Source organism: Pan troglodytes, chromosome 21 (assembly GCF_028858775.2).
Source record: "Pan troglodytes isolate AG18354 chromosome 21, NHGRI_mPanTro3-v2.0_pri, whole genome shotgun sequence".
Lineage (NCBI taxonomy): Eukaryota > Metazoa > Chordata > Mammalia > Primates > Hominidae > Pan > Pan troglodytes.
In genome coordinates this window covers 54,948,394-54,971,895 of record NC_072419.2, presented here as the reverse complement: position 1 = coordinate 54,971,895, position 23,502 = coordinate 54,948,394, and the positions used below count along the sequence as shown (strand labels likewise).

General features: G+C 51.5%; 1 protein-coding gene across 2 annotated transcripts in view; it reads left to right on the top strand.

The window, feature by feature from the left end:
- Positions 1-23,502, top strand: part of PREX1 (phosphatidylinositol-3,4,5-trisphosphate dependent Rac exchange factor 1) — a 204,426-nt gene that overhangs the window by 135,553 nt on the left and 45,371 nt on the right. For both annotated transcript variants that reach the window (XM_016938084.4, XM_016938085.4), the window contains exons 8-14: positions 756-874; positions 2,440-2,589; positions 4,715-4,862; positions 12,186-12,286; positions 13,767-13,870; positions 14,112-14,161; positions 17,259-17,334. In XM_016938084.4, coding sequence (XP_016793573.2) covers positions 756-874; positions 2,440-2,589; positions 4,715-4,862; positions 12,186-12,286; positions 13,767-13,870; positions 14,112-14,161; positions 17,259-17,334 — 748 coding nt within the window. The remainder of the gene's footprint in view (positions 1-755; positions 875-2,439; positions 2,590-4,714; positions 4,863-12,185; positions 12,287-13,766; positions 13,871-14,111; positions 14,162-17,258; positions 17,335-23,502) is intronic.

The following is a 23,502-nucleotide window of genomic DNA, read 5'->3' as shown; positions in this document are numbered from 1 at the left end:
AGATGAAAGGTGCTGGTAGACTCGGTGCTGGCGAGGGCCTGCTTTCTGCTTCATAGATGGTGCCTTCTTGCTGTGTCCTCCCGTGGTGGAAGAGGCGAGCCAGCTCTCTGGGGCCTCTTTTATAAGGGCCTAATCTCATTCATGAGGTCCTTTTCCCCCTGACTTCTTCATCTCTCAAAGGCCCTACCTCCTAATACCATTACCTTGGGGGTGAGGATATAACATGAATTTTGGAGGGACACCAACATTTAGGCTATAGGAGTGGGTGAATGATAGAATTCACTCGAGTGAATGATTGAACCCTGGGAAGGTGGATGATGGATGGATGATGGATGGATGGATGGATGGATGGATGGACGGACTGCCAATTCCAAGCCCTCCTTCCATTCTGCTCGTATTTCAGGAAGTTCCTGTCTTTGAGAAACTTAACAGGTCTTTCCTCATTTTCTAGCCAAGAAGAATGGGTTTCTGTTACCTCCTGTTGGTCTCCCACGTCTCCTTTTAGCTGAAAAGTAGCTTTGTGGGGTCAGCAAGGCTATTAGCCTGTTTTCCAGATGAGAAAGCTGTGGCTGGAAGAGAAGTGACTTGTTCAAGTTACCCCAGCACCAGCCAAACACTCCTGCTCCTGACCCCTACCTGGGGCTCCTCTCTGTCCCCTGGATGCCCCTCAGTGTTGTGTTCCCCTTTGCGCTGTTGAAAACAGTTGCATCTGGGAGGTGACGTGCAGGGGACACTGACTTCTCACTGTCTATCAGGGTCACCGGGAGCAAGAAGTCCACCAAGAGGACCAAATCCATCAACGGCTCCCTCTACATCTTCAGGGGTCGAATCAACACTGAAGTCATGGAGGTGGAGAACGTGGAAGATGGGACAGGTAGCCCCTCCCCCAGCCTTGCCTGAGCCCTGCCTGCTCCCTGGCACTCTCTCTGTTTCATTTAAATATATTTTTTTCTTTTATCATGAGATGTAATCTACCTACAGAAAAGTGCCCAGAGCATAGATGCATGAAACGAACATCTGGGTGGTTAGCATTCAAGTTAAGAAATAAAACACTGCACCCCAAATCCCTCCTCCTTGCAATGCCTTCTTCCCCCCTAGAAGTAACCACTGTCTGAATTTTGTGATGATCATTTTCTTGCTTTTTAAAGACATTTTTACCTCCTAAGCATTTATGACTAAACATTTTAATTAAAATTTCTATTTTTGAACCTTATGTAAGTGGTTACATGATTACATATGTTTAAGTGGCTTTACATATATGTGATTATATATGTGTATGTATATACAGCCCACCTGGTCATTTAATGGTCATGACCATTTTACTTAAATGGTCATAAAATATGGTCGGCTGGGTGTGGTGGCTCATGCCTGTAATCCTAGCACTTTGAGAGGTTGAGATGGGCAGACCGCTTGAGCCCAGGAATTTGAGACCAGCCTGGGCAACATGGAGAAAACCTGTCTCTACAAAAAATACAAAAACTAGCTGGACATGGTGGCGTGCAACTGTGGTCCCAGCTACTGTGGAGGCTGAGGTGGGAGGATCATCTTAGCCCAGGAGGTCGATGCTGCAGTGAGCCATGATTTCACCAGTGCACTCCAGCCTGGGTGACAGAGCGACACCTAGTCTCCCCGCCCAGAAAATATGGTCTACACTTTTTTTTTAACAAACTGCTTTCACTCAACACCACGTTAGTGGGGTTCATCCATGTCTCTGCATGTAGCTGTTTGCAGCCTGTTGGTTTCCATTGCTGCAGAGTGTTCCGTCACGTGAACATTTCACACTTCATCCATTCTTTGGGTGATGAATGTTTGGCCTGTTGCCAGCACTCACAGTCATGCAGTCACTGATGGCTCATGTGAGCATCTCCTAGTATGTGTGCTTTTGAGCTTGTCCAGAGCAGGGGTTCTTGCGTGGTTTTGAGCCACAGTCCCCTTTGGCAGTCTCATGAAGCCCGTGGAGCCCTCCTCAGATTCAGGCTTTCGCTTCCCTAGATCATGCCAATCTGTTTGAGAGGTTTTCCAGATCCCATCCCAGCCAGCATTGGGTAAGGGTCCCACGTTTGACTTGGCTTGTCAGACTGGCACTAAGGTTTTAAGTAACTCCAGTGCCCGAGTGAGATGGGAGGAGCCCAGGAAGCATTTTGGGGCTCCAAGCAAGTGTCTCCCCATGAGTCACTGCTGTGTTTGTGCCTAGATGCAAGGTCTTAAAATGAAGCTCCCTGTCATTGAGTGGTTGAGAGGGGTCTTTGTTTGCAGAAGGTCTTCCTTGCCTACTGGAAAAGGATAAGAAGTGAGCGTTTGAAGGGCTGGAAGTCCAGCTCCCCATCCTGATCCAGGCGAGGGCCCTGCCTATGCTGGGGCGGAAGGGCTTGGTAATGGGGAGTGTTGAAGGTCACGCGGCTGAGTCTCTGCTGCACCTTTGCCTCCTGCCCCCACCAGCGGATTACCATAGCAATGGCTATACCGTCACCAACGGCTGGAAGATCCACAACACGGCCAAGAATAAGTGGTTTGTCTGCATGGCCAAGACGGCAGAGGAGAAGCAGAAGTGGCTGGATGCCATCATCCGCGAGCGGGAGCAGCGCGAGAGTGAGCAGCAGCTTTGGGGTGCTCGCCTGGGATCCCTGAGCTATGCGTGGCTTCTTCTGAGTGGGGGCTGTGTCTAGGGAAGGGGCATAGGGTCCTTTTCAGGAGGATCAGAACTGTAAGAAGCAGGTATTTGAAGGGACAGGGAGCTCTGGGACTATTCCAACTTGGTGGTACCTCAGAGATTGCCCACTAGACAAATGGGGAAACTGAGGCCCAAAAGAAGGGTCTTGCCCGAAGGTCTTCACCCTTAAGCATTAGGACTCAAGATGCTCCTCTTTCCTGCGCATAGCCCTATGCCCTCCGCCTGAGGTTTTCTTTGATATTCACTGAATCTAATTCTGGGAGGAGGGTCCATTGGAGCTGCCCATTAACCTCAGTCAGGAGTCCCTCTGGGCACAGGCACCCCCGAAGCAGTTCACATGAGGAAGTGCGGGGGCTGGATATAATTGGAGGGTGGGCTTGGGGGTGGGCGTGCAACAACTGTGTGGAGGCACCGGGCTGTTTTGTGCAGAGACCACCAGGCTGGCAAAAGGAGGCTTTGGTGTGTTTTGGGGCAGGTTACTCCAGCTTTCCGGACCTCAGTGATCTCATCTGATAAATGGGGATCCAAGTTCCTGCTGTAGAGGGTTGTAATGCTATAGGAGGTCTCAGATTTGAGCACATTTCAAAATCTGACATATAACCCTGAAAACCCTCCCCACCTCCCAGTTTTACTGAGGAGGAAACTGGGCCTCAGTTTTCTCCAAATGTGTATCCTGCTTACTTGAAATTGCCACTTGGAGGTGTCGTAGATGCTCACACTTGCTGTGTCTAAATCATAGCTCTTCATTTCCCCCGGCCTTCTGCCCCAAACCTGCTCTTCCCCTCGACTGCTACATACCAGTCAGTGGCTCCTCCCTTCGTCCCACAGCTCAAACTCTTCGTATCGCCCCTGGTCTCCCCTGCAACACCTGCTCCCCAAATTCAATAGATCAACAAGTCCCTTTAACTCTGCCTTTCACATATATGTCACACCCATCCGCTTCTCCTCTCTTCTCCCTACTTCCACCCAAGACAAGCCACCATCCTCTCTCAGGAATATGGGCCCAGTGGGGCCAAATCCATGGATTATTTGTCTAGAGGAACTAGACATCTGGATTTTTAGGTGGCATTTTCTGATCCTAAACGTTGCACCAACATTTATTAAAATGATATTAGGCCCGATAAACCACTGAACTGGGGGCCTGGTTAGGCAGTGTTGTGACCTCTGAAATTGGTCGGGGCTGAGTATGTGGTCAGGACTGGGATGGGGTTCAGGGATGTGGCCTAGGTGAGGCCGATCAGTATCTTTGTGGTCTTTGTTGGGCACATGGGATCACGGGTGGGGGTGTGGCCCAAGTGGGTCTTTGTTGTTAGAATTGGGTGTTGTCCACATCCTGACCTCAGGGCTGGGGTGGTCACGAGCACGAATCTGGAACCAACTTCCTGGGTCTAAATTCTGGTTTCACTACTTCCAATTGGGCAACCTTGGGCAGAGAACTGAACTTCTCTGGACCTCAGTTTCTTTATCTATAAAACGGGGATAATTATGGCACCTTATTATTGCGGGTTTCTCACGCGGCGTACTGGCATATAGTAGGTGCTATAAAAGCATTTGCTGTTGTCAAAATTAGATGGGGGTCAAAACAGAAAAATGTGGGCAGAGATTAGGGTCAGGTCCTATGAGTGTTGGCTGGAAGAACGACCAGACTTTTATCACTGGGCTGAAATGGAGATACTGACAAGTTTTCTGATAACCTGTGAATCTAGAAACCCACCCTCAGGTTGGGGAGGCAGCATAGGAAAGTGATGAAGAACATAGCACTAGAGCTTGATTCCTGGGTTGAAGGCATGACCCAGGACTTAACCTCTCTGGGTCTCAACTTTGCCATCTGTAAAATGGTTGTTTTGAGGTGTCATTGGCAGGTGCCTAGGGCAGCGACAGTCAGTGCCCTCTAGCTGCTGCTGGCATGGTGGTGGTGGAGGGCAGGTGGTGGGGCAGGTGGCAGGCCAGCTTTCAGGAGCTGTGGGCCTGCCCCTTGTCTCCCCCCACCCCCCCTGCCCTGGGCCTGGTGCTCTCTCCAGTGCTGACCGTGCCCCTGTGTAGGCCTGAAGCTGGGCATGGAGCGTGATGCCTACGTCATGATTGCGGAGAAGGGGGAGAAGCTGTACCACATGATGATGAACAAGAAGGTGAACCTCATCAAGGACCGCCGGAGAAAGCTGAGCACTGTCCCCAAGTGCTTTCTTGGCAAGTGAGTAGCCTCACTCCGAACTCTCTGGGTCCCTGGGCTCTCAGCTGGAGGTGGGGCAGATCATCCCCATTCACCCATGCAGCCTGGCCCTACCCAGGAGCCATCCTGGGCAGAGCAACAAAAGGACCTGAATCCTTATGGAGCAGCCCTCAGAGATCAAGAAGGCTAGTGGGGTCCCTAAATCAGGTCTTTCAACCTACTACCAGACATAATTTTCCATTGTGACCTGGTACACCCATTCATGTAATATATGATTGAAGCTGAGGTTTCACAGAGCTTACTGTGCTTGATCCCACTCTGAAAATATCTGTTTCTATTCTCTTCTGTTCTTTCTATTCTATTCAAGTTGCTTCTTCATTCATTTCAAAATTAATGCTGGCAAGACCCATGACATTGTTTCACAAAGCACTAACGGTTTGAAAAATGCTGCTGTAGCACTTGGGAAAAGAGAAGCCACTCTAGGCATTTCAAGCAGAGAGGTATTGAACACAGGTAATTGATTACAAAGGTGTTTTAAGGGCTGGAAGAGTAAAGGTAGGCCCTCCACCCCCACCCCATTTTTTTTTTTGGCTGGGGCTGCCATAACAAAGTGCACAAAACTGGTGTGGCTTAAACAACAGAAATGTATTGCTTCACAGTTCTGGAGGCTGGCAGTCCTAGGTCAGGGTGTTGGCAGGGAGAGTATCTGGTGAGGCGTCTCTTCCTGAGTTACATGTGAGGGGCGAGGGAAGCTTCTATAAACTTCTCAGTGCTCAGAGCCTCCACTTTCTCTGTTTGGGAAATACAGCCCCATTTTATAACTGGAGTTCAAAGGGGTCAGAACACAGGTGTGACAGGCTGGCTCTTACACGCAGGTCACCTGAGGGAGAGGGCTGGGGCACGGGAGAGGCAGAAGAAATCCAGTCCTTGTAAAATGGTCAGGCTGTTTTAAGGCCCTACAATGTGCTAGACACTCTGGAGAGGACAGTGCCAAGGGCTTGCAACCTCATGAAGCTTGTGGTGCAGCTGGGGAGAGAGGTTTGCCGGCAATGTGGGAACTTTATTTAGAATGTAAGGACTTAAACTCCCCCCAACTTCCCTAAAGCCTTTGCAGAGGCCTAGGGTAAAAGCTGCCACTTTATCACAGTGCTGTGGACCAGGTGAGAGGTTGCGTGGGCCAGGCTTGAGCCAGGATGGTCATTGTGGAGACAGGGAGCAGTGGCTGTGTTCTGGATAACTTGAAAGGCAACAGCATTTGCTGATGGGGTGGGAAAGTAAAGGGAGTTCAGGACTGCAAGGCGCTGGAAAGCTGGAGTTGCTCCTTTGAGAAGGGGAAGATGATGGCGGGAGGAGCAGGCTGCAGGGGGCCGTGGGAAGCCCACGAGTGCAGTTGTGGACGGGTTACGTCAGGCTGGTAGACACCCAGATGGAGATGTGGGCTTGTTGGTTGGTTGCAAAATCTTGACTTGGGGAGAAAGGTCTGCATTGGGGACCTACACATGGGAGATGGTGTTAAATGGTCTTTAAAGCCATGAGACGGCCTGAACTGTGCAGGGAAACCTGAAGGGACAGAAGAGGCAGGCCTGGGCCCTGGGGCCCGACCGATGATGGCATTGGAAGGAGGAGGGGGCAGAGACCTCTGAGTGGAGCTGCTGGTGAGAAGGTGGCACTCCTCCAGAAGCCAACGGGAGGAAGAGGCGGGGAGGCAGGAGCAGGTCCCTGGGAAGGAGCAGGAGCCCGGTGGAGGCTGAAATGCTCATAGACATTCAGGGTGCAGTATGGATGTTGGGCAGGCCACGGAGGCTTAGTGTGGACTTGGGGACAGCTGGCAATCATGGCCTGAGGCTTGTGGTGGAGGGGCAGCAAGTAGAAGGGTTCAAACCTGCAGGGCGCCATGGACTCTATTGCCCTGTTGCCCTCAAGGGCCTTGGTGCCCTATTTTCCTCAAGGATTGGGAACTCCAGCTCTGAGCTTCCATGGAGAGGAGAGTTTGGGCGTTGGAGTCCTGCTGGCTGGGGCAGGTGGGGCGGGGCAGCCTGGCTGGCCTTTTCAGCCAACTCCTAATCCCACAGGAAAGGAGGTTTTTCTCTCAGGAGGGGCCTGCTTCCGGGCCCCCTGGGGCCAGAGAACCTTCCCATCTCCTGCCAAACTGCTCAGTCCGGACCGATGAGGCAGCCTGTCTGTGATCAGAACTTCGAGGAGTTCTGCCTCCTCAGGAAGGATTAGAGAGATTTCTTTTACTGCCCATTTGAAATGGGGCCAAGATAGCAGCTTGTTTTGTAACTGCAGGTCCGAAAGGGCCAGCCTTTCTGCAGGAGATTATTCTGATAAACGCTTCTCCCTGCACGGCTTTGCTCTGCACACAGCTGTAGGGTGTGTGATCCTGCTACCCCCGCCAGGGTCCCGCTACTGAATCTTCTTGTCCAAGATGCGTCCCTGGTCCTTCAGGGTAGAAAGACTTGGTAGCCTCCGAGATATTGATCAAGCCCTTTGCTGCATGCGCTGGCATTCAGCCATGTCTTTTAATCCCCACACAACACCGTGAAACAGTCACTGTCACTATCCCCATTTTAAAAGTGAGGAAACCGAGGCACAGAGAGGGGAAGGGTTCTGTACAAGATCACAAAGTGCACTGGTGCTGTCTCCCACTGTACTTTGCCTGTCTATTCATTTTTATTTCTACTCAGCACATTTTATTTTTCCCTAGCAGTTTCTCTCTCTACATCTGTCTCCACTGTTAGGGAACTGCATGAATATAAAAAGTGTCTGATTTATCTTTTGGTTTTTAGAGACAGGGTCTCGCTCTGTTGCCCAGGCTGGAGTACAGTGGTGTGATCATAACTCACTGTAGCCTCAAACTCCTGGGCTCAAGCGATCTTCCTGTCTCCTGAGTAGCTGAGACTACAGGTGTGTGCCACTGTGCTAGGCTTCTATAGCTAATTTTTATTTTTTTTTGTACAGATGGGGGTCTTGCAAATGCTCTCGCCTTGGCTTCCCGATGTGCTGGGATTACAGACGTGAGCCACTGCACCCGGCCTGATTTGTCTTTATCACCCTCAAGGGTTGGCTTTGAGTTAGATTTGGACTCAAGTCTTGGTTCCCTCACTTTCTAGCTGTGTGACATTGGGGAAGTTTCTTAACCTCTCTGAACCTCAGTGAATGATCAGTTAAAGGGAGATAATAAAATGTGCCTCTGAGGACTGTCGGAGGATACAGTGAGAGAACACATGTGACGTGTGCAGCACAGTGCTGGTGAGACTCGTGGGAATCATACTGGCTGTGCATGATGAGTGTATGAAGGAGGGGCCTCTTTCTGCCCTACTCAGAGAAAAATCTCTTAGATGCCGCATTTAAAAAGCAAGGAATAAAATCTGTGTATTAATGTGGAGGGTGTCCTGGGAGGAGCATGGCCTGTGCCCTCTGGCATCGTCAGATTAGTAGGGGAGACAAAACAGATTCACTCATTCATTCACCCACTCAGTGTTACCGAGTCCCTGCTATGTGCCAGTCGGGAATAGGACAGATGAAGTCCCTGCCCTCATAGAGGTAAGCATCCAGTGGGGGAAATCAGACAACAGAAGAGGAGACAGATAGAAAGAAGGGAATTTCAGCAACTTGATGAATGCGCTAAGGAAATACTTAGCGTGAAGTCAGGACAAGAGGAAATGGGGCTGGTTCAGCAGAGTGGGCAGTCAGGACCTCTCAGGGGAAGTGACATTTAACCACGATCTGAAAGACAAGCAAGAGCCAGCCATGAGAGGGTGTGGGGAACAGCATTCCTGGCTTAGGAAGCAGTAGGCGCGAAAGCCCTGAGTCCGCAGTGAGCTTTGAGTGATGGTGGAACAGCAGGAGGCCATTGTGGCTGGAGCGGTGAGTGGTCGGAGGGGCAGGAGATGTGGCCTCAGCAGTTAAAGTGGGTCACCTCAGGCAGGGCCTTGGCAAGCAGCTCACATTTCCGTCTTGGTGCTGTGGGAAGCCACTGGAGGAGTCTCGGTAGTGGAGTGAGATGAGGATCCAGATCGAGGGCACTGGTGGAGCTGTCAGAGCTCAGGGTTACCAGGTATGACGCGGCGTGTCTGGCAGGGGCCGTCAGGAAAAGCTTCCTGGAAGAAGGCCTTGGGTTTCACCCTTGGCAGAGATTAGATGCCGTTCAGTTATGGACGTCTGCCAGAGGGAAAGCTCCAAGGTGGAAGGGGCCTTGGTGTCTTGGCCACCTGTACACACAGGTGCAGGGTGTTAGTGTGCACGAGAGGGTCGGTAAGGATTTGTCCAACATTGTCATCTCCAGGAGGCATCCCTGAGCCATGGAGTCGCAGGGATGGGTATTCCACTGGGTACCCCCCAGTCCCTACCCTCTTGGAGCCCACGGCCCATGGAGGAATCAGGCAAGAAAAAGGGATTCTTGTGTTGGGTCGTAAGTGGTACCTTGGGCCTGAGCTCAGGCGGCTTTCTTAGGAAGACTGCAGAGTGTATTCCTTGTGCCCCTGGCCGTGGCCCATAGTAGGCTAAGTAGATGTTTAGTGGGTGAATGATTCTAGGAGGTGGGAAGGAAGGAGGGATGAAAGCTGACACATCCTAACTCTCAGCTCACCATGCCATCCCTGACTCTCAGACTGCCCATCAAGCTAGATTGCCTTCTTGTATCTCCAGCTTTCCTCACACTGTCCTGAGCTGTGTCTTTCTGGGAGCTTGGACCTAGCTGCCCTTGGCATGCCAGCGCCCCTCCCCACTGGCAGATTGCTGGTTTCCTGACCTTACCTCTCAGGGCCTCTGTGTGCGCTGATCCCCCTGCCCAGAACACTCTCCCCTGTACCCCAGAGGTGGCTAGCAGTGCCCCACTGACCTGATAGAGTTAGCAGACATGTTTTCCTCGGCCCACGTAGTGCTTTCAGAAAATGTTGGACTCCATATGAACATTTAATGATGGGGAGATTTCACAGGAAATGCTGGATTTCCTCACTCTCCTGAGAAGCTGTTAGATGCGTTCGTCTTCTAACATAATGGGCCATGATGGGCTACACTGAAGAGTGGCTGCCAGCTTTAGACACGGCAGGCCCCGGCTGGTTCTGCACAGTCTCCTCCTGGCCTGTTTTGCCTATTTAAAAGTTTGAGACCCCTGCACTAGAGATGAATTTTATTGGGTTTTTGCATACTGCATCCCAGCTCAGGATTTCATATGACGAGAAATTTTGCCTGCTAAATCCAGAAGGTGACTGAGTGAGCCACTTCCCAGGTGGGCCCTGATGAGGCCCAGAGAGGCACAGGGACCCGCCCAGCTTTGCCCAGCAAGCTGTGAACCCTCCTTGATCCACCAGAAGATGGCAAGACCCAGTTTGGGCAGAAATATAGGGCAGAGTTGCTGTCCTCTGGGCCGTCTTCTTCTGCCCCAGCAGCTGCTGTGGGATACTTCCTGTCCCCTAACCCTGGCCACAGAGTTGCTGATCAGTGCCAGAGGCGGCCCCCAATTAGACAGCTGGTGGGCTTCCGAGAGTGGGCACTCAAACATCTGTTCCCCTCCTTCAGCTGCTGGCAACATTCTCCCTGTCCCTGAGTTCCAAGACTTTGAGAATGGAACTGGGGGTGGACAGGACCCAGAACAATCCCTTCCCCACCTGGGGCGCCTGTCCCACAAAGCAGATGCATTTCTTCTGCACCCCACTCTGCCTCCAGCCAGGGCATTCTGAATGCTCCAGCACGCACTGCTACCTACACACCAGGCAGGTCTTTGCTCTGCCAAACACTAGGAAGCTAAAAATAGCCCTGCCCCCCTCTGGCCCTGTAATTGGAGGCGGGACAGCTGGTTTCGATAAGCAGGGTGCTCAGGCTCTGGCCAGCTGCCACCTGCTTTCATTGAACACAGATTGCCTCGGCGGAAACAGCCCCATTCCACGCTCTCCCTTTTCCTGCTGAGTTTGAGTGGGTTGAGCTCTGGGCTGAGCCTGAGAAGCACCCGCAAGAACTAGGACCTGGGGCCCCGGCTGAGCCTCTCACCACCGGGCAGTCACGTGGGAGTTGGAAAAGCTGCCTGTCTTCCTCTGGCCTGGGAGCACTTCTGTCTCCCCGAGACCTTCCTGCCGACCTCAGAACATTCCTTTCTGTCGGATGGTTCATTACTTCATTTGTTCCATAAATGATCATTGAGCCCCGCTCTGCATCAGGCCCTCTGGTAGGTGCTGGGATAGTGCCATGAATAAGATAGAGAAAACACCCTGTTCACGTCATTACATTCTGGTTGGGGGAGATGGCCAATAAATACGTAAAATAAATCTGTAAACAAGACCACTTCAGACAGTGAAAAGAGCAAAAAAGGAAGCAACACAGAGATGTGATGGATTGGATAGGGGTCGGGGACCATTTTAAATGAGGTAGTCAGGGAAGGCTTCTCTGAGGAGATGACGTTTGTGCTGAGACCTGAAGGATGAGAAGGAACAGTTGCATGAAGAGCTGAGGAAGGGCATTCCAGGCAGAAGGAACAGCAAGTGCAGCAGCCCCGAGGCAGGGAGGAGTCTGGTATTTTTTAACAAGGGAAAGATGGTAGGTGTGGCTAAGGCATAACTAGTGAGAGGTATTGGGGGTGAGATCAGTCAGGGTGGGAGTGGGTCATGCTGGGCCCTGTTTATGTCCGTGTGGGAAGAGTTGGGATTTTTTTTGTGAGTAATAAGCCTGTGGGAGGGTTTTGAATATGGAAATGACATGGTTTCATCACTGTTAGCTCGCCTGACTCCCCACCATCATCTTTCTGGCCCCCTATTATTTCTTCCTGCATGTTTGTCCATTCCTTCTGTTCATCTGTCCAGCCACCACTCCATCTAGCCATCTGTGATCCATCCCTGACCCATCCACCCATCTACTCACTCTCTTCTTCATCCACCCCATATTAAGTCATCTGTCTGTTCATTCATCCACTTACCCACTTACCTACCTGCCCATGTGCTGCTGGCTGTCTGTCTGGCCGGACATCCATCCATCCATCCATCCATCTATGTAGTCGCTCATCCACCAACCTGCCTGCCCAGCTTCCTTCCCTCCTTCCCTCCCTCCCTCCCTCCCTCCCTCTCTCCCTCTCTCCCTCTCTCCCTTCCTTCCTTCCTTCCATCCATCCATGCATCCATCCAGTGAGCCTGAGGCAGACCTGGAATCTGGTCACACTCTCCTCTCTGCTATTGGTAATAAGCATGAAGCCTCAGTACAACCCCAAGGGCTATAGACTACTACACTCGGCTTCCCTGTGGGAAGTTCTAGCTGTTATTCCCAGGGGTGGATGTGGCCAGGCCAGCTTAGTGCTGGTCCCTGTGGTCCCAGCATTGGGGAAATCCTCTCAACCACATATTGTGTTCCTGGCAGTGAGTTCGTTGCCTGGCTCCTAGAAATTGGTGAAATCAGCAAGACGGAAGAAGGAGTCAACTTGGGCCAAGCCCTGTTGGAGAATGGCATCATCCACCATGGTGAGTGGAGGGCTGGGCCCAGCTGGGCCAAGGGGTGGGAACAGGTCAGACCCCAACTGTGCCATGCTTCCACTAGCTCAGGCAGCTCCTATCCTTTCATGCAGCCGCCGTGTTTTCTGGGCACAGTGTGGCCCGCAGGAACATGGATGCCCTTGTAAAACTGCCTCTTAGGCACCAGCAAATCAGGGATACCTCAAAAACCTGGGGGCAGGGGAGTAGAATCTTTTATCTGTCCCTTCAAGAAATGTCAAGAACCATTTGGTTAAGTTTTAGTTATTCAGCAAATATTTATTGAGTGCCTATAATGTGGCAGGCACTGTTCACACCACAATGAACGGGAGGAGGACGTGCCTGTCGTCATGGAGCCGACCTTGTAGTTGGAGGGGACGATAAGATCTTTACTTGCTTATCTTTACAAAGCAAGGTAGTAAAACATGATAGGTGCTAGGGAAGGAGGGTAAAGAGTGTGGTGTTGGTGTTCACTTTTGAATAGGGGAGATGGGGAAGGCCTCACCGAGAAGGTAACATTGGAACCAGGACCTGAGCCACCAGTGAGGGAGGGACCCAGGTGGGCATGATGGTTCCAGGCAGAGGGAACAGCCAGTGCAAAGTCCTCAGGCAGAGTCTAAGTGGGTTGTGCAGGGAATAGCAGGGAGGGAGTGTGGCTGCCTCAGAGTGAGGAGGGGGCGTGGTAGGAGACGAGGTCAGAGGGCACAGGGCTGATGGGAGAGTCCAGGAGGTGAGATGAGATCCTATAGAGAATTGTAGGGTCTTTGGCTTTTACTCTGAGTGAGCTATGAAGCTGTTGCTGAGCTCTGCATAGAGGAAAGACCTGCTTGGATGAATACGCTGGCAGAATCCCTCTGGCTGCCCTGTGGAGACTGTTGGGACCACGGGTGACAGCAGGGAGCCCAGCAAAGAGGCTGCTGTGATAGTCCAGGTGGGAGGCGAAGGTGGTTCGGGCCAGTGTAGGAGTGAGGTGATTGGTATCTTGAAGGTTAGGGCCTTATAGGCATTGCTAATGGATCTGAAGCATCAAGCATGACTTTGTGGGATAGAGATGGCTCCGTAAATCTCAGCAATGTGGTCTCAGGCCCCAGCATGCTTGTCCCCACCCATCCATTGGTGATCTAGATCCAAGGACATGCTGAGCCGGAGGGGTCCCAGTGCAGGCTGGATCAGGGGCATTTCTGTGTCCCTCACCCCTGTAGAGGCCCCACCCCAAGCTGCGAGTCTCAGCAGGGTCCTGCACGTAGCAGGAGGATGGGGTATCCTCATGTGCAAAATGGGGAAGTCATAGCACCCACCTCGTGGGGTTTCAGTGAAAAAAAAGCCTGGCCAGCAGTGAAGCCTGATGCTGGTGGGTGTGACTGGGAGGGGCAGAGGGGGCGTGGCTGGCAGTGAAGGCTAATGCTGGGGGGCGTGGCCGGGAGGGGCTGAGGGGGCGTGCCCAGCATCACAGGTCCTCCTGTCTCTCCAGTTTCCGACAAGCACCAGTTCAAGAATGAGCAGGTGATGTATCGCTTCCGCTACGACGATGGTACCTACAAGGCCCGAAGTGAGCTGGAGGACATCATGTCCAAGGTAGGGGCCCTCCACCCCTGTGACTCTGACTCAGCTGACCTCGTTCACCTCCACCCTGGGTTCGCCTCAGAGCAAGCCTGTGCCCCTTGGCTTGTTTGCCTTCTCCACTGCCCACAACTCACCCCTGCCCCCATTACCCTGCCCTGCCCCGTCCTGGAAGCCATCTCTCCCATCAGCCTGGATTTGGAGGCTCGTGAAGGATGTGGCCTGATCCCAGAATTCCTCCCCTTTTTTCTTTCAGGGTGTGAGGCTTTACTGCCGTCTTCACAGCCTCTACACCCCGGTGATCAAGTAAGTTACTCTTTCCAAGCTCCAATTTCACCTCTACCTCTTCTCAGCTGTGTGGCCTTGGGCTGGCAACTTAACCTCTCTGAGCTCCAGTCTCCTTCTCCATTAAATGGGGCTCGCAGTGGCACCTATCCTTTAGATTTGTCATTAGGATTAACTGAATTAAATTGTGGGAAGCACTGCAGTGTAGTGATGCAGGTGTCAGTTCTGGAGCCAGACAGACTGAGCTTGAACCTCCCTCCTAGTTAGCAGCTGTGTGACCTTGGGCAGAGTTACTTAACCTCCCTGTGCCTCAACCGTTTCCTCTGTGAAATGGGGATAATAATGGGCTCCACCTCAGGGCCTTTGTGCCTGCTGTTCCCTTTGCTTAGGATGCCTTTCCTCTGCATACCTTCATATTCGTTCCCTCACTTCCTTCAAACGCCTCCATATTACAGGGGTCTTCCCTGCCTACCTTCATAAAGTGTCACCAACCTGGTACTTTCTGTCCTCTGTATTAGTCTGTTTTCATGCTCCTGATAAAGACATAGCCAAGACTGGGTAATTTATAAAGAAAAGGAGGTTTAATGGATTCACAGTCCCACATGGCTGGGGAGGCCTCTCAATCATGGAGGTATGTGAAAGGCATGTCTTACCTGGCAGGCAAAAGGAAAATGACAGCCAAGTGAAAGGAGTTTCCTCTTATGAAACCACAGATCTTGTGAGACTTATTCACTACCGCAAGAACAGTATGGGGGAACTGCCCCACGATTCAGTAGTTTCCCACTGGGTCCCTCCCACAGTATGTGGGAATTATGAGAGCTGCCATTCAAGATGAGATTTGGGTGGGGACACAGCCCAACGATATCAGCTCCCTTTCTTCATTTTAATTTTCTTCTTCTTTTTTTTTTTTTTTTTGAGACAGGGTCTTGCTCCGTTACCCAGGCTGGATTGCAGTGGTGCAATCACGGCTCACTGCAGTCTCAACCTCCGGGCTCAGGCAGTCCTCCCACCTGAGCCTCCCAGGTAGCTGGGACTACAGGCGTATACCACCATGCCTAGCTAATTTTTTTTTTTGAGACAGAGCCTCGTTCTGTCCCCCAAGTTGGAGTGCGGTGGCGCAATCTTGGCTTACTGCAACCTCCACCTCCCGGGTTCAAGTGATTCTCATGCCTCAGCTGCCTGAGTGGCTGGGATTACAGGTGCCTACCACCAGGCCCGGCTAATTTTTGTATTTTTAGTAGAAGTGGGGTTTCACCATGTTGGCCAGGCTGGGCTCGAACTCCTGACTTCAAGTGATCCGCCTGCCTTGGCCTCCCAAAGTGCTGGAATTACAGGCGTGAACCACTGCACCTGGCCTTTTTTTATATGTTTGGTTTTTTCTTTTTCTTTTTTTTTTTTTTTTGAGACGGAGTCTCGGTCTGTTGCCCAGGCTGGAGTGCATTGGCACGATCTCGGCTCACTGCAACCTCTGCCTCCTGGATTCAAGCGATTCTCCTGCATCAGCCTCCCGAGTAGCTGGGATTACAGGCATGCACCACCATGCCTGGGTAATTTCTATATTGTTAGTAGAGATGGGGTTTCACCATGTTGGCCAGGCTGGTCTCGAACTCCTGATCTCAAGTGATCTGCCTGCCTCAGCCTCCCAGAGTGCTGGGATTACAGGTGTGAGCCACCGTGCCTGGCCTAATTGATTGAAATTTAAATTAAAATGGCTACCTATTGGAGAGCAGAGGCCTAGGAACTCAGTAAAAGCTTGTCAGTGAATGTTGAAAGATGATTAACTTCTTTTGCTTCTGTTTCTGCATCTGTTAAGTGGATATAAGAATAGCTCTCACCTCTTGGGTTGCCATGAGGATTAAATTCACGGAAGGTGCTTTGAATGGCTCCTGGCATTGTATAATGAACGCCAGAGATTGGTTATTCTTTTTACCACAAAGCTCACAGTTGTGGATGAAGGGAGAGAGGGTGACCTGATTCTTATCCCAGCTGCAGATTTTTCTGTCCCTCTGACCTGATAGCTCTTATCACCTCTCGGAAGAGTGGAGAGGAAGGACCATTTCCTAGCATTTGCTGGCCCCGTGGGATGTCAGGCCCTGGGAACCACTTTCATCTGCCATCCTGCCTCCGCCCTCCTGGGCTCCTCTGCTGCTGCTCTTGTGCAAGCCCCAGAAGGCAGGTGGGGCTCCTTGGCCAGCCTCAAAGAAGGAAGCGGCTGGGGAAGGTAGCAGACCCCCACCAACTGCACGTGGAGCCTGTTAGACCCCCCCAGTCCTAAAGCCTGAGAGAAATCCTCCAACTAGACTTTATCAGCCTTGGCATGGACTGGCCACAGAAGCGCGTTTTTGTCACAGCTTCAGAGGCTGAGAAGTTGTTGCAGTTCGGCTGCAAGGTTAGCGGAACCCATGGGATCCAGGCTCGGCAGGGATTCAGATGCTGTCACAGGCCAGGGCAGTTACCTCAGGAAAGAACCGTGAAACTCACAGGCCTCTGCGCTGCCGGCCCTGATAGACCACACCAGCCCCTTGCAGGGGCTTTCCACATTGGTTTGGTTTAAATACATCAATGTCAACCACAAAACAAAAAGGAAAAAGGAAAGGAAAGAATGGAGGGTCTCCCCTGCCACTCTGTGAGAGTCAACATGGCTCCCCAGCCTCGGCACCGGTGGCATCGTAGCCAGGATGAGTCTCTGTTGGGGGCTGCCTGGCATTGTAGGATCTTCAGCAGCATCCCCGGCCTCTACACACGGGATGCCAGCAGCACCCCTGCCGGAGCCCCTCCAGGTCTTGACAGCCAAAAATGTCTCCAGACATACCCTGAGGGCAAAATCACCCCCAGCTGAGATCTCCTGGGCTAGAGACAGAAAGTTTCCAGAGCCCTGGAGCTGCTGCCTCCTGCCTCCCACTCTGTAGGTGGAAGGAGGCCTGGTTTGGAACAGCCCTGCCCTCGGTCACACTGCAAGTGATGTGTGGAGTCTGGGCTGAGACTCGGACCCCTTCCCAATGCCTAGAGAGCCTGGAGATGCTTGACTCGTGGGCACATCCTGCAGGGAAGTCAGGACCACCCCCACCTCTGTCCTCCCCGCCCTGCCCTGCTCACTGTGCGCTCACCTTCTCCACAGAGACCGTGATTATCACCTGAAGACCTACAAGTCAGTGCTTCCCGGGAGCAAGCTGGTGGACTGGCTGCTGGCTCAGGTGAGGGCCTCCTCAGGGGTGTGTGACCAGTGTTCTGCTTTGTCCGTCAGTGTGGGGCTTTTTGTTTTGTTTAAATATTTTTTCTTATTGCTTTTAATTGTGGCAAACTGCACAGAACATAAAATTTAACATCTTGCTCTTTTTTTTTTTTTTTTTCCTTGAGACAGAATCTTGCTCTGGCACCCAGGCTGGAGTGCAGTAGTGCAGTCTTAGCTCACTGCAACCTCCGCCTCCCAGGTTCAAGCAATTCTCCTGCCTCAGCCTCCCAAGTAGCTGGTATTACAGGCGCATGCCACCACACCCAGCTGATTTTTGTAATTTTAGTAGAGGCGGGGTTTCACCGTGTTGGCCAGGCTGGTCTCGAACTCCTGACCTTGTGATCTGCCCACCTCGGCCTCCCAAATTGCTGGGATTACAGGTGTGAGCCACCGCGCCCAGCCATCTTGATAATTTTTAAGTGGATAGTTCATTGGCATTAAATTCATTGATAATGTTGTGCAACCATCACCACTACCCATCCACAGACCTTTTAATCTTCCCAAACTGAAGTTCTGTTCCCATTCAACTCTCCACTCCCCCTCCTCCAGTCCCGATGAGCACCATTCTACTTTCTGTCTCTATGAACTTGACTACTCTGGTTACCTCATAGCAGTGGAATTGTGCAGTATTTGTCCTTTTGTGCCTGGCTCATTTTACTGAGCAGCCATCCTAAAGCCTCATCCATGTTGTGGCGTATGTTGGAATCTCCTTCCTTTTTAAGGTTGAATAATATTCCATTGATTGTGTGTTAGTCCATTTGTGCTGCTATAACAAAATACCTGAGACTGGGTAATTTATAAAGAACAGAAACTTCTCACAGTTCCGGAGGTTGGGAGTTCCAGACCAAGGTGCCGGCAGGTTCGGCGTCTGTCGAAGGCTGCCGTCTGTTTCCAAGATGCTGCCTTGCTGCTGTGTCCTCCCATGGGGAAAGGGATGGGAGGGGCAGACTCCCTGCGTCACATCCATTTCTAAGGGATGCCTAATGCCCTCCTGACTCAGTCCCCTCCTGATGGCCATACCTCTCAATACTGTTGCATTGGGGATCACATTTCAACATGAATTTTGGAAGGGACAAAAGCATTCAAACCGTAGCAGTATGTCTATACCACATTTTGTTTATCCATTCATTCCTCAGTAGACCCAGGGGTTGCTTCCACACTAGGGCTTTCTTTCAGTTTTAAAACTGGGATGGTCTTGGGCAAACTAGGACAAGATTGTTTTATTCTGGTACCAAACTGCAACCTCTGTTTGGAGTTGGCCAAGTTATTCCTTTCAAAAAAGTTCCCAGTGGGTAGGGGTTGACCAGAAGCTTAGAAAATCTATGCGTCAGTTTTGGTGCAATATCCCGAAGGTGTTTGCTCCATTCAGGTGCCACATACAGGCCTGTTGCCTGTCTCTTCTCCTTTATTGCTCAGGATTATGGATGCTTACTCTGGATAAGGCCCCAGCAGGCATTGTGTGTTATCCTATTGGGTCCTCTAACCTACTTGCAGATGGGGAAGTGGGCCCAGAGAGGCTGAGTGCCTGGTCCAAGGGTGCACAGCTTAATAGTAGCAAAGCTGGGACTCACCCACTGTGCCTCGGTTCTGTGAATTTTTCAGCGAGTCCTCAAGAATATCTATTCATGGTTTGTAAAAAGAACACATTGGCTCCCAAAGATGAGAAGAAACCTGTGAAATAAAAATGGATAAATGTTTAAACATCTACAGAGTGCAGCTTTATGTTGGCCTCATTAATTGTTAAACATTCATAAAAACTTCATTTGAAAACAATTTGCTGCCTGGATTTTCTCATGTTGCACAAATTCCTGATACGTGCTGATAAATCACAGCCAATTTTTAAAGTGAATGTTTTTCGGCACCAAATAACTTCAAAAGAAAGTTGAGAAACATCCTTGAAAATAAGTTATCTAGCCCAAAGAGATATCAAATGTGAAATGTGGGTGCATTTTAATATGTTTGCTATGATATGGGACCCTATGTCCCGGGAGGTCTTGAAATATCTGGATTTGAATTCCAATTTGCATGTCTGTGAAGGGCAGAGCTGCTAACCATTGTACCACACTCCCCAGCCCTCCTGAGAATCACATGCAGTCAGCCCAGAACTCATGCTTTTATAGCCAGACAGACGTGGGTTCAAGTCCCAGCCTTGCTACTTCCTAGGTTAGTGACCTTGGACAAGTTGCTCAGCCTGTCCGGGCCTCAGTTGTAGAATGAAGCTAAAACTAATACCTTCTCCTTTAGATTGTTTTGAGGTTTCGATGAGATAATTGTGTAAAGTGCTTAGAATGGTGCCTGACATACAGTAATTGCTCAATAAACGTAACTATTACTATGATTCGTCATCTCTTTCACAAAAGATTCAAGGTGGCCCAAGATTACATGCAATATAGAAGACTAAAGAAATTGTGCAAGGGTTTGGGGACCACGAGACCAGTAAGACCAGGAAACAAACAGAGGTGGGGGGGTTAGCAATCTGCACAGAGTCCCGCCTTCTGAATGTGCTACAAATAGGTGACGGGTGCCATGTGGGAGTTTCTTTTGTGGTTTAGGTGCTTCAGTCAGAGCCCAGAGGAGCCTGGGTTTCAAGGCGCTCAGAGCTGCCCACTTCTTACTGCTGTGGATGTTTCTGGGGTCTCATATTTCCCAAGCTCCTTCGGTGCACAGAGCTGCCTGTTGGTGTCAAAGCATAGGGGAGGCATTGCTCCCAGGGTGAATCCCACGCCTAACTCAGGGTGGGTTGGCTCACAGAGACAACAGGACGTCGGGTCTGAGAGGTATTTGGAGATGGAAGAGACGGGTTGCACTGCTGTGGGAATGGCTGGGAATCAGGGATGAGCCCTGAGATTTGGGTGCATTAGGCCGATGGAAATAGCATTTGTGGAGATGGGAAGATGGGCAAGAATGTGTGGGGAAAATGACTTTCTCCTTGGGCACGCAAGATGCCATGGGGCTTTCCAGCGGATGGGCGGGGGAGAGGGTGGGCTTTACACACACACCCAGACCTCAGGCAGCCCCCACTGCAGAGTCCGCTCCTTGTCAGCTTTTGGGTAACATTTGACACAGGTTAGAAGAGAGTGTAGGGAAGTTAGACAAGCGAGCTCATTAGCTAACTTTTTTTTTTTAAATTATTTTTGAGCACCGCCGTGTATCAGGGGCTGTTTTTGGTTCTAGAGACACAGCAGGGAACAAGACAGACAAAAGCTCCTGTTCTCCCAGATATTACGTTCTGGTGAGGATAGGAGAGACACTTAATAAATAAGAATAAGAGGAATACATCACATGCCCGCTGGTGCTAGGTGCAATGTGGTGGAGGGAACGGTGTGGGAGCGGGGGCAGGGGATCTCCCCCTCACATGGGCGGGGTGGTGCAGTTTACACAGGGGGTCAGAGACGGCCATACTGAGGAGGGACATTTGAGCAGAGGGCTGAGGGAGGTGGGGAGCGAGCCCAGGCCACATCTGGGGAGCAGCAGCTCAGAGGCTCTTAGGCAGAGCGAGCCAGGTATGTCTGGGGAGCAGAGAGGGGGCCAGGGTGGCTGAATGGAGTGAGAGGGGAGAGGAGTGGCGAGGAAGCCGCGTGGGCGCACCATGCCAGGCTGTGTCCACTCCTGGAAGGGCCCAGACCCCTGCCCGGCTCGGAGTACAGGAGCAGTGTGTGTGGCTTCAGTTCAGACAGGCCCCCTGGCTCTGTGTGGAGACTTTAGGGATGATGCTGGCAGCAGGGAGGGCAGTAGGAGGCAACACTAGAATTCCAGGCAGGGGAGGATGCTGGCTGAGCACAGGGTGGTGGGGGTGGCAGGAGAAATGGTCAGATTCTGGATGTTTTGAAGGTGGACCTAATAGGTTGCTCATGGGTGAGTAGGGCATTGCAGGTGAGAGACAGAAAGGAGCAGAGAATGACTCCAAAGCCTTTGGCTTGAGCTGCCATTGACTGAGCTGGGATGCTATGAAAGAGGCAGGTGTGCGGGAGGCTCAGGCCTTCACCCTGGAACACTCCAGCATTTAGAGACTGGAGGAGGAGGAACCAGTAAAAGCCACTTCCAGTGTTGGTGGCTGGTGCTGGGCATGCGGGGGGCTTTCTCGTGGCCAGTGCTGGCCGAGGAGTTGTGGGCTTGGCCAGAGGCCCCTTGGAGTAGCTTGCGTCACTGTCACTCTGTCCTGAGCCCCCCAACCCCAGGCACCCGCATCTTGTTGCAAGTGGAGACAGGGAGGATGTGGAGCAAAGGCTGTAGCCGACCATGCAATGTGTCCATCCACTTCAGCAGCCTATCTGTGGCTTGGCCTGGTGTGGGGACACAGGGTGGGTAACTGGAGCTGATGCAGGAGGATGACTTCCAGGAGATGGTTGGAAAGGCAACTGGCCTTCGGCTTGGGTCAGGGAAAGGGGAGGAGGGTGTGCCCGCGTGGGTCTTTCTGTGCGGGAGAGATCTGTGACAAGGATGTGACCTCGGAGTGTGGTTACAGCCCGTCTTGATTTCAGGAGTCACCCCCACCTTGCATCTTAGCAGGAGAGTGGGAAGAGCACATAATTGTGTAGGGCGGGAGGGTATTTTTTGGACACGTCTTCATTTCTAACTCTAGGTTATTTTACCCCTTAAAATAAAATGTTGATTGAATCCCTGCTGGATCAGTTACACATGCGTTTGGCTGCACATAACAGGAAACCTGACTTATTAATAAGATATTCTTCTCTCACATAATTCATTTTCTGGAGTTTGTGGTCCTAGAGCTCAACAATGCCGTCCGTACCCAGGCATCTCCTGCCTTTCTGTTCTGCTATCCTCGTATCGTCTTATGAGTTGCCTCATAGTCACAGTGTGGCAGCCATGGCTCCAGACATCACATCTGCACAGAACTATGGCCAAAGGCTGTCCTGTTGGAGAACATTTTTTCTTTCTGTGTATTAGGGGAGGAAACTTCCTACAGTCCTCCCTTCCCCTGCATGGTCTTTTCCTTAGGTCTCATTGGCTGGATGGGTCTGACATACACCCCTAAACCAGCCCCTGGGGAAGAGAACCGGGATTGCTGATAGTGGCTTAGAATTCCTCGGGATTCATTTCTTGTGACTTCGGGAGGGGGCTTGCTAGGCACTATTCAGACAATCAGAGTTCTTTAAACTCTGAGGATGAGGTGGGCATTGGCCCTTGGAGAGACAACTTGCACTCTCTATCAGCTCCGGAACGGCTTGGTGCATTATCTTATTTAATCCTCAGAACAACTTGAGACAAATGCAGTTGTTTCCATTTTACTGATGAAGAAACTGAGGCTTGGGTTATGTAACTTGCCGCAGGGCACACAGCCACCAGGATCCTCTATGTGTTTGTGTGTGGCAGGGGTTGTCCTGATGCCTTCATAGTCAATAACAATCATAACGCTTGGTATTAATGATCGCTGATTGAGTCTGAGCAGAGACCACCTCTCAGGGGTGTCAGAGGCCTAGGAGAATCAAGGGCAAATCCGAGAATGAAATAAAAATATGGATGAGGAAAGGAAGCTCAGAGAGGCTAAGGGATTGCCCAAGGACGTGGCCAGGGCAGAGCGGGGCTTTGAATCGGGGGAAGCCAGCTCTGGAGTTTGCTCTCTTCACCTCTCCACTGGGTGATTTCTGGGTCTGTGTCACTTGGGCTCCAGGATGCCCCAGGCTGCGACTGTCACATGTAGGGCAGGGGGTCAGCAGGCTGAGCGGGAGAGAGCAGAGGCCAGGCCAAGGAGCCAGGTGTGGGGCGGGCACAGATCTGCATGCTCCCATGCTGGCTCTGCAGAAATGCACCTGGAATGCCCGCCATGTGGGCTCCCACGGCCAGGCAGATGGCAGGTACTGATGGTAGCAGGGTTCTCAGCAGGGGCAGGGGCAGGGGCAGGGGCAGAGAGGGGTCGGGGTAGGAGAGGCGGGGGTCAGGCTGGCAGCTTGAGGTACTACTGGGAGAAGAGACGCAGGAGAAATGGGAACAGGAAACTTGGCTGCAACCCTAGGCAACTAACCTCCCCTCTCAGCCTCACTTCCCCTCTCCATGGCATGGTGGCGGGGGGTGTCCAGCTCTGAGCAGTCTCCATTGTTACTGTGTAAGCTTGAGCAACTGCCAAGTCTGTCTGTGCCTGTGTTTCCTCCTCTGTCGAGTGGGGTTAATA